General features: G+C 55.3%; 1 protein-coding gene across 1 annotated transcript; it reads right to left on the bottom strand.

Moving 5' to 3' along the window:
- Window positions 1–957: 957 nt before the first annotated feature.
- NDST1 (N-deacetylase and N-sulfotransferase 1) lies at window positions 958–9,553 on the bottom strand. Its single transcript, XM_062501890.1, has 14 exons — window positions 9,044–9,553; window positions 8,009–8,491; window positions 7,708–7,795; window positions 7,330–7,484; window positions 6,078–6,263; window positions 5,570–5,698; window positions 5,230–5,412; window positions 4,801–4,897; window positions 4,526–4,649; window positions 4,181–4,355; window positions 3,804–3,974; window positions 2,893–3,002; window positions 2,073–2,175; window positions 958–1,968 (listed from the first exon to the last, which is right to left on the bottom strand). The coding sequence occupies exons 1-14, from the start codon at window positions 9,551–9,553 to the stop codon at window positions 1,849–1,851; spliced, it is 2,634 nt and encodes an 877-aa protein (XP_062357874.1). The 3' UTR covers window positions 958–1,848.
- Window positions 9,554–10,118: the final 565 nt, after the last annotated feature.

The following is a 10,118-nucleotide window of genomic DNA, read 5'->3' as shown; positions in this document are numbered from 1 at the left end:
CAGCGGAAGGCAGTGGGGAGGCAGCAGACGGGCAGGCAGGCTGGGGCAGGCAGGGATAATGGGGCAGGGGGCAGAAGGAAAGCAGGGACACCCCCAAATTCCTCCCCGGCGCTAAGGCAGCCAGTGCTGGGTGCTGTCCCGGGAAGAAGAGGCTGTGGGCGCTGTGCAGCGTGGATGGATCCAGGACTAGGGAGCTGCTGCCACCTCGTGCATGGAGAGCTGCTCCCACACACCCCTTTCCTAAATACCCCCAAAGATGGGCCCAACGGCAGCCAGGACCCTCAGGGGCAGGACTGGATCATGCCAGTGAGGAGAGACACAGGTAACAACCAGCCAGTAAAACCAGAGCCCCCCATTTATTAGCAGTTGGTTCAACAGGACCTTGCACCAGTGCTTGGGAGCCTCCCCCAGCACAGCCCCCATGGCCCTCGTGTGGCTACAGGGGCTCCTGTGAAATATGCAGGTGGGAATGCTGCTGTGGGGCCCCTGTCATAGGGAGTGAAACACATTCACCCCACTGCCCTGGCCCCACTGCGGCAGCATCCTGGGCATTGCATCCCCTCCCACAGAACAGTTGCCATCCCACATCATGAGGGGCAGCTCCATCTAAGGGGAAATGTGGGCCTTTATCCCGGTAAACGAGTGATGGCTCAGTCTGCTCTGCCAAAAAGCCCCAGGGCATGGGAGAGGCTGCAGCCCCTAATGCACCACCGGTACAACAATTTGTCTCCCACTGAGAAACCATCCTGCTTCCCCACTGACCTTCGTCCATATCACGTCTAACAACCAAAGAGACCACGTAAAACTCTCAGGGTTTAGGTACAAATTCTGGCACTGAAGAAAAAAACACCTCCCTGCAAAATGGGAACCAAATTAACACCTCCCCCCACCCCCGTAAAACCCAACACTATTAAAATACTTTTATTTTTAATATTCAAGAGGTTTGAAGTTCTCAGCATTCTTCTGATTGCCGTTATCCCAATGTCTGTTCTGTCCCCGAGCTCTCCTCCATGCCAGGGTGTGTTGGGCACCACTTGGCTTTACCACAGGAAACACCACATGTGTACAAGTTTGCAGGATGGCCTTGGGGGTCATGAGCATACTGGGACCAGTATGCCAAGACCAGCATGCCAGCCCCTTCTCCTGCTAGGCCACTTTCCCACCAGACTTCCCATGGATGGGGAGCCAAAGGTTGAGGAGCTTGAAAATGATGACAGAGATGACAGAAATTGTGCCCCAGTCTTTGAAAGAAAAATCCACCTTGCTCTCAGCTTTTCCAAGTAGGTGCTGGAGGAATCCAGCAAACTCTCCTGTTTCCTGCCATGGGGCTGATGGCAGGAGTGGTTCTGGGTTCCTCTGTGCTTTGGGTCTCCACCAGCTCCATCCCTCCACTCCAGCTCAGCAAAGCCACCACCAGCTCCTCCACCCTCATACCAGAAAGTGAGGGACAGCTCTGGTGCTGTCCTCGGGCCCAAGGCAGTTGGAACCCATTTTGAGCAGAGAAGGGGGGAATTCGTGCCACTTCCCTATGCCAGAGCTGGGTGGGAAGGGATAAGGAATTAAAAAGGAAAAGTAAAATGAAAGAGATACAGGTGTGGGACAGGTAGAGAGGTGGGAGCACAGAGATTGTAGAGTTGGATCACTGCTCAGCCAGCCTCCAGTGGAGCCCTGTGCTCCTGGGGGTCCTCTCCATGCCTCTGGTGCAGCCATATGCTACTGGGGGTCCCCTCCAAGCCTCCAGTGATGCTGTGTGCTCCTGGGGTCCCCTCCAAGGTCAGGTATTGCTGAGAAGGTCCTGCTGGCACAGGGTCAGCCCCACTCAGGTATTTCTGGGGGTGGCAGCAGCAGCTACCTGGTGCTCTGCAGCTCCTCCCGCAGCCAGGTGGGCAACGTCTGCCCCATTTTGTACAGGAGCTTGGAGAGCTCTATGTTATGGTCCCTGTAATAGTCCCGCAGGAAGGAGCGTGACTGCAACAGGAGAGCAAAGAGGAGCATCAGGGGACCAGCCTGGACCCCACCACCCCAGCACAACCCTGCTCAGGATCTGCCCAGGAGGCTTTCTGCATACTCACATCTGAATCCATCTCGGGGTACTTCCTCCCTTTGCTCTTTCCCAAGCATTTTGTTTTCCCTCCATCCAGAAGCTGACACCAGAATCCTTTCTTTGGATCAAACCTGCAAAGTGAGAGCTCTGCCTCAGCCCTCTTATCTCCCTCACACCTTCCAGGGACATCCTGTCCAGCAGGTCCCATTGCTGTCCAGCCCTGCACAGGGCACTTCACCACTGAAATCTACAGCCCAGTTAACATCTTGTCATCAGCACCCTGGTACAACAGGTTTCCCCTGCAGCTGTGCAATAAACAGTCCACCCAGGCTCACTCTTTGCCCTTTTGAGGGAGCCCAGAGTCTACCTGGGTTTAATTATCATTTTCTGTGGCATTTTTTTTCCCTGGATGCCCTCAAGTGCCCCACAGCACCTGGGTGGACACATACATAAGCAAGCCTTGGCAGAGGTAAATTATTATTTCTCTAGGAGCTCTGGAAGCTTCCCACAGTGGAGTTTAATGGAAGGTTCAGAGCAATGTGACATCTGCAGAGGTGCCACACAGCCAGCAGCTGCTCTCAAGCATTTATGAGGAGATGGAGAGCCAGGGCTCAATACCATAATCTGTGTCACAAATGCACTCCTGACTTGTGTTCCAGGGCTGTTCTTGGGCTGCCTGGAGTGACCTCACTGTAGTGTCTGGATGGTGAAAGCTTAGCCTCATCAAAATCAACAGCAGCTCTGTGGAGAGGCCCAGGGCTGGGGGCTACTCTGGGACAGTGCTGGGTGCTCCCAGGGCAACACACTGCATGGAAGCAATAGCAGGAGGAGGAGGGAGAAGGACTCACGCCAGGGTCTTGTGATAATCAATGAAGTTGGTCACGCCAAGGAATTTCTGGACCGTCTCCATCACTTTGGCAGGTTCTGTACGGAGCAGCTTGCCATCCAGCACCAGGATCTGCAGGGAGCAAGGCAGAGTGGTGAGGTGTCACTGGCTTCCAGCTCTGCTCTCCTGGGGCAAGGATGACCACACCTTTGGTCATCTTGGAGCCAAATCTGCCACCAGCCTGCACAAGGACACCTGCTAAATACCAATGTGCCCTGGTGCTCCCTCACACTGGATGCTGGAAATTGAAATGCAACTAAAGCCAGGGCCAGGACCGACCCAGGACAACATCAGAGCTTCTGCATAGGACTACCTCACCCACAGGCAGCTGGGATTGCAACACAGCAATTACACCAGCAGCAGGCAACTCATAAGACTTTATAAGGTTAATCAACAGTGGAAAAATCATTCAGGGATTGATCCCATATTCTCCAGCAGTGCTGCACTGTGTGCAGCACAGCAGGGCTGGTATCCAGCTCCCATTTTCCCTGCAGACAGCTTGAACTATGGTCAGCTTCACCTGCTATTTTCATCCTGTTTGATGCTGTGGTGAAACCAGACAGGGCAGCCCCAGGGGTCTGTGGCCAAGAGTGAGGGTGAGTGCTGGGTGACTCCACAGAGCCACCCACAGCCCTCTGCCCCCACTCCCTTTCAACCCTGCTGTGAGAGCCCACACAAGGACAGCACACCTCCCCTCTGCCCTTCTCCAGGTACTTTTACTCCTCTCCCCATGGTTTGTAGGGTGCAAGAAAAACCATGGGAACAACTCCACAGCACACCTTGGATCCAAGATCTCCTTCCCCCACATCCTTGCTTGGGTGAGAGCTCTCCCCAGGTGCTGCCACTGTGGGACTGGGGTGCTGCCATCCCTACCTGGTTGGCGTGGTAGCTGTTGAGCCAGCGCTCGATGTGGGTGGCGTACCAGCCTGGCACCAGGCAGCGATTCTGCAGGGTCCGCAGCTTCGGGGCAGCCTCGGGCCCCGCTGTGATCACCTCGTGGAAGGTGTACTTCAGGGCAACCAGGTCATCGTGAGCTCGCTGGTGCTGTCAGGCAGGAGCAAGGCAGGTTTGTCCCCAGGGTAACCCAAATCCTGGGCTACTCACGAGGTGCAGCGGCTCCCAGGCCACCACGACGTGTCCTCATGCATCAAGTTCAGCCAACCAGCGTGGCATCTGCAGCCACCCCACATTCCAAACCAAGGCTCTTGCCCACCGTCCCACAGGACTGCCCAGTCCAGGGAGAGGCTCACCTGATACCAGGAGTAGGCTCGATCTGCAGGGTTGATGAGGATGGTGATGATTTTGGCCTTGGACAGCAGGGCTGCAGCTCGCCGGGGAGCCACTTCAGAGTCAAAGTAGTTGGCACTTTTCTCAAAGTAGAAGTCAGAGGTGGTGTTGGAAGGGATGGGGAAGAATTCCATGTACCTGGGGGAGGAACAGTGTCAGAATGGCAGACAGGCACCACAAGATGGCCCCAGCACTGCCCTCACAGGTGACATCTCAGACACTCAGAAGGGAAAACCCACAGCACCACTGCTCCCCTTCCCAAAGTTATGGGGCACTCCCAGCACAGCTCCCACAATGCAGAGACCCACCAGTCGATGCCCTTGTGATAGTTGTGTCCATTGAAGAACTGTATCTCCTCAAAGGTCTCTGAGCTGGGGTAGTTGCTGCTCAGGTCCGGGTGCATCCCCAGAAAGAGATAAAGGGCAGTTGTTCCTTTGGACAGACAGAAAGAGGGAGCTGACAAAGACCAAACCTCCCTCCAAGCTCTGTTCAGGGAAGGAGGGGTGACAGAGACCCTTTGGGAGCGTGGTGGTCCTGTCAATCCTCCCAGCATGTTCACAGCATTGAAGGTGAAGGGAAGCACCTGTTTTTTGAGGCCCGATGATGAGAAGCTTCGGGAATCGGTCACAGGTCTTTTCTTTGGACCAAATGTCCTTGTGTCGTTTGTCTTCACAGGGATCCTGAAACACAATGTGGAGGATCAGAGACAGAGCAGCCTGGATGGGACACACACCACTGCTCAGCCCCTCCAGCCTGAGAAGACACACAGGGAGGCCACCCTGCTCAGCAGGCAGGACAAAGACTGGGCTCATCTCCAGGTCTACAGGACAAACCCCTTTCTGGCACTGCCTGCAGAACCAGCAAGAGGTGAAAGACCACTGCTTAACCAGGGAATCAAAGGAGATTCAGGTTAGAAGCTACCTGAGGCTCAAAGCAGGACCAGTTATACCCCACTACCCTCTCCCAGCACAATAAAACAGGGTCACTCCCCCTATTATAGGCACAGGGGTACCTGCCACAGTGGGTCCTTCTCCTCAGAAAATATCTGGAAGTACTTCTGTGCCAGCTGCACAGGGGGCAATGTCTGCAGCTTCAAGTTGGTCCAGGAGTTGAGGAAGCGGACCAGGTGCTTGAAGGTGTACAAGCCCAGGCGGTCGTTGCCATAGTTGGACAGATGGGTCATGAAGATGCTGATCTGAAGCCGAGAGGACAGAGCACGGGTTAGTGGAGCCTCACCCAGCAGCCATCCCACGAATGGCCCACCCTGGCTAAGGACACTGGGGACATCTCCCGCAGAAGTGCTAGGACAGCTCTGCAAGACACCTGTCTGTCTGTCCCTGGGCAGTACTTACGGGGTTCAGGAGGACAGTCAGGAACAGTTCACCCCCATTGATGATTTTGTCCAGCTCACTGGAGCCACCAGGGTATTCATTGTAGAAAATGGTGTGTGTGAACAGGCCACAGGTTTGTCGGGGGAGTACCTGGGGAAGAAAAATATATATGGATGAAACAGGTAGAAGAGCCAGGGCAGTGAAGTGGCCACATGGCCTCTTCCAAGCTTTGAGAGCTGTGTCTTCTTTCCTTGCCAACAAAAAGGGGGAACCTGACCTCAACCCGTCAGAAGCAAGGACCAGTTCCACTGTCCCTCACCACCCTTGACTTGAATCCATATACAGAAGGAAAGGATGTGGACAGACGGAAAAGCCAAAAACTGTCCTCACATAAGCTTCACCCATGCAGGGTGAGCAAGGGGGCACAAACCCCTCAAACTGGAGCTGCACAGAAACCACCTCTTGAGGTTCTGGTTTTGGTGGGGGAGGCAAGAGAAGAGAAGCACCAGAGACAAAGCCCGGCACCCACCATGATGCCATTGTGGATGAAGCCACGGCGGTAGCGAGCGGGTTTCAGGTGTGGATATTCCTCGGTGCTCGTCACCCTGATGGACCAAACCTGCTTCCAAGCTTCGTACAGCTGCACGTGGACAGGGTACACACCCGAGTGGTGGGGGGCCACAGCGTACCCCATGTCAGTGGGGATGCCATGCTCCTGCAGAGAAGGGAACATGGAATGGGTGACTGTGGAGACCCCAAAATCACAAACCAATCCCTGTCCATTCCCAGCTACAAACTGTCTAGTTGAGCCTCTGGAAGCAACCAGGGCAAGGCTGTGCCTCTGCAACCTCTCCTAAGCCTATCTGTCTCCACAAAAGGGAGCCCAGGAGCAGCCATGCTGGGTGGACACCAAGTCCTCTGCTTCATTCAGACCATCCTCATCCCTGTCTTCTGCTGTCACCCACAGAACAGCCACAGCCAAGCTGTTGTGTGAAGAATGAGGAGATACAGCTATATAAGACTGTAGATTGTTTTATGTCAGTAAATACAAAACAGCCTTGAAATTCTGAGCTGGAATACTGCCCATCCTAAGTAGGAAAGGTCTGGTCTCCAATAAAGCACTTGTAATTATCAGATAATAAATTCAAGTTACGTTGAAGATCCCCCACTTAGGTCAAAGGATTCAATTATTAATAGATCTGGCTTTACCAGTTTGGATTCAAGACAGCTGTCAGTCAATCACAGCATGAACTGGTGTCAGTGCCACACAAAGGACAGCCCAAGATGACAGAGAATCCCCGACCAAGCTGAAGGTCAGAGCCTCCTTTACAACCAAACATGTCCCTGGCAGTTCAGCCTGTAGAGGGAGTTCCCATCAGCCACACCCTCCAGGCACAGCCACGACTCCAGGATCCCACATCATCACACAGCACAGATTCACACGGTGCCAGGCTCAGCACCCCCGTGGGCTGCACCTCTGCATCCCCACAGTGCCAGACCAGGCAGGTACGGCTGCAGGGCACAGACAGGGTCTCCCCTTGAGTGGCTACTGGGATAGCTCATTGCCTCAGCAGCAAGTTGGCTGCTGCAGATAAATACTTTAGCTCTAGGTACTAGAGTATAAGTGGATTTACCCACAGCTGAAACATGGGGGACAGGACTTAACGTCACCAGGTCCCCCTGCTCAGGCAAGCAGGGGCCATTCCCTGGGAATCTTCTTTGTTCCTCTTCTACCATCCTCCCCTCACCACGAGCAACCCCACTGGCAGCATCTTACTCACTATAGCGAATTTCTTGTTTAAGGTCATCTGCTCGGCGAGAACCGACTGGTTGTGGAAGAGGTGAGGCTGCATGTGGCTCCACATGTGGGGGAACCACCAGAACTCCTTCACGTAGGACAGCAGCAGGTCATCGCCTTCGTCCTCAGCATCAGTACCTGTGGCATGACACTTGCTGTCACCACTGTGCACGGAGAGCTGTGCAAGCAGATGGGGCAGAGAGAGGGGCAGCCCCTCTTGGGGGCTAGGTTATGGAAGAATAGGGTGGGATGCCTGAGGAGTCTCCTACAGCCCCGATAGCACCCTCCTGGAGCACCAATTGGTGCCCCAGTACTAGCTGGACAGCAGCCACAGGAGAAGCAGTGCCTTTGCCCTCCTCACCTGTGTGGAAGAATTTCCCTGAGTATCCCAGGTTGAAGGTGAAGTTTGGGATGTGGGTGCGCAGCTCATTCTGTGTGTCAAACAGTGCCTGGAAGAAGGGGAAAGAAAGCAAGGTGTTCTCAGCACATGACCTCAGGGATAGCTGCCACATCAGGGAAAGCACCAATGTCCCTGAGTGCTTTGCAGAGGGGCTCTCAGAGGGACAGGAGAGGCTCTGAGGGCAGGAAAGTTAATCTCTGGAGCATCCCTGAGCAAGCACAAGTATCCAGCCCTGCCCACCCAGCCAGGAGAGCACACACACCTTGACATCTTCCACCTTCATGCGTGTGCCCTCCTTGCCCACAAAGATGTCATCGATGTCCACCAGGATGTAGCGGTCAAGGGGCAGAGACAACCTCTTGCCCGTCAGGAAGGAGACAGAGTCCACAAAGACCAACTTGTGCAGCCAGAAGTTGAGGTTGTTGCCGAAAAGCACCCTCTGAATGCCATCGTGGAGGCCCAGGTCCTGCATCACAGTGGTGTGCAGGGCAGCGTCCACACTCATGTGCGGGATGGACTCAGCTGACTTGGTCTTGGCCAGGAGGACAGGCTCGTAGGTGGAGTGGTTGGACTGGAAGACAGTCCAGTCCTCTCCGGGGAGCACACCCTTCTCCACCTCACTGGGGCGTGTGATGTACAGCAGGGGTGACTTGGGGTTGATGCTGCAGTCCTTCAGCGCCAGGTTGGAGTGCAGGAAGAGTGGGAAGCCCTTCAGCTGGGCACTCAGAAGGCTGTTTTCATTGGCCTGCATGGGGAAAATGGGAGCTGCAGGAGATGGGACACTGGTGACAAGGCAGGGGCTCAAAAGGAACACCAACAGCCATGGCAACAGAGGCAGCAGTTCACTACCCCTAGAGATCAAGGTTCCAGGCTCCCCCCTTCCTCTCTGGAGGATGGGGTGCCCTCATCCCCCTCACACACTCAGTCCTGCTTATGTCCTATGAGCAAAGTGCCCCAGGGCTAGGAGCCCTGAACAGGAGAAGGGCTGGTGAGCAAAATATACCCGTTCATGCTTTTGGCAAATGCCAGCAAGGGTCACTGCTGGAGAACAAGTGCTAAAAGCAACTAGACTGATCCCAGAAGTGTGGTTTTTCCCTCAAAATCTCCAAAGGCCACACAGCCCTTCCAAAGGGAGAGAGCTAAGACGGGCGCCCTCTGCTAGAAGCCTGTGCCACACACCAACTCACGCGGCTTGCAGAAGGCGTGGGGAAGGCAAAGTCCCTGTGGGGCAGTAGGACACCAGGGCTCGTATCTGGCCTGGCCATGGGATCTTGGTTTGCCCCATGTACCCCCTTACCTTGAAGAAGCCAATGATGCCCACACCATACTCCACGCAGTACTTGTCCAGCAGCTCCCGGTTCCAGGCATCCAGGTTGACATACTTGAGGATGTTCTCGTAGATGATGAGTGCAAAGCGTCCCCGGTCCTTGTCGGTCAGTGTGGGCATGTCCCCCTTCCCCGGGGCAATCTCTGTCCTGTATTTGAAGCGACTCGACTCCAAAATGGCCACAATCTCCTGGCCCAGCTGGGAGTAGAGGCTCTCCACGAAGACCAGCACCAAGGGGTCTGTGCGAGAGGAGTCGGCCACCTTGAGGGTCTTCAGTGGCAGCAAACGGGAAGGGGCCACCTTGGGCTCGTCGCAGTCCAGCCCCGCCACGTCCCCAGAGGGCTCCAAGCCCCTTTTCCACCCATATAAATAGTAAGCAGAGACGAAAACACTGAGCAAGCAGAAGGCAAAGAGCAGGAGCAACACCACCTGCGGAGAGAGCTGCCAGATACCCCGCCGGGCCCTGGCCAGCACAGTCATCCTTGCATCTGCTGGGTGAGTGGGGTCCCTCTCCCCTGCCTGCCCCCTCCCCTCACGAATCCCGGGGAGGGGAAGAAGCAAGCAAGCAACCAACAAAAAATCAGGTAAAATCAAATCGAAAACTACTAATAAATTAAAATACTAGCAGGCTGCCTGTGCAGGCTCTCTCCCCTCCAGCAGTCGGGTGTCCTTCGCCGTCTGCTTCATGTCACCATGGCAGAGGCACCAAGAGTCCCCTTGCCGAGCCAAAATTCCTGCGGCGATGGCAGCAGCAGCCGCAGCAGCTCCATGGCCTCAGCAGGGTGAGAGGGCGGCGGGCAGGCTCGGCGCAGTTCGTGGTGGGAATGTGGGCATGGTGGATCCCTGCTTCCCCGGCTCCACACGGCGCCCTGAGAGAGAGAGAGGTGGGATGAGAGGGCAAGGCCAATGCCAACGCTGCCGCTGTTATTTCTGCCAGCGTGACAGCCCCAGCAGAGTCCTCACGAGTTCACCAGCGTGGCAGGGCTTGCCAAAAGACTGCCGTGATCTCCCGACGGCGCCAGGGATGCAGCGGGAGTGTGGCACG

The sequence above is a fragment of the Cinclus cinclus genome, chromosome 14 (genome assembly GCF_963662255.1).
Source record: "Cinclus cinclus chromosome 14, bCinCin1.1, whole genome shotgun sequence".
NCBI lineage: Eukaryota > Metazoa > Chordata > Aves > Passeriformes > Cinclidae > Cinclus > Cinclus cinclus.
The sequence above is the reverse complement of the archived record's forward strand: the minus strand, read 5'-3'. Positions and strand labels throughout refer to the sequence as shown.

Coding starts and splice junctions, on each gene's coding strand:
- NDST1 (XM_062501890.1), bottom strand. CDS start 9,553: ATGACTGTGCTGGCCAGGGCCCGGCGGGGTATCTGGCAGCTCTCTCCG. Junction 4,650..4,800: donor CATCGGGCCTCAAAAAACAG/GTGCTTCCCTTC, acceptor GTCTGTCCAAAG/GAACAACTGCCCTTTATCTC. Junction 1,969..2,072: donor ACCCCGAGATGGATTCAGAT/GTGAGTATGCAG, acceptor CTCCTGTTGCAG/TCACGCTCCTTCCTGCGGGA.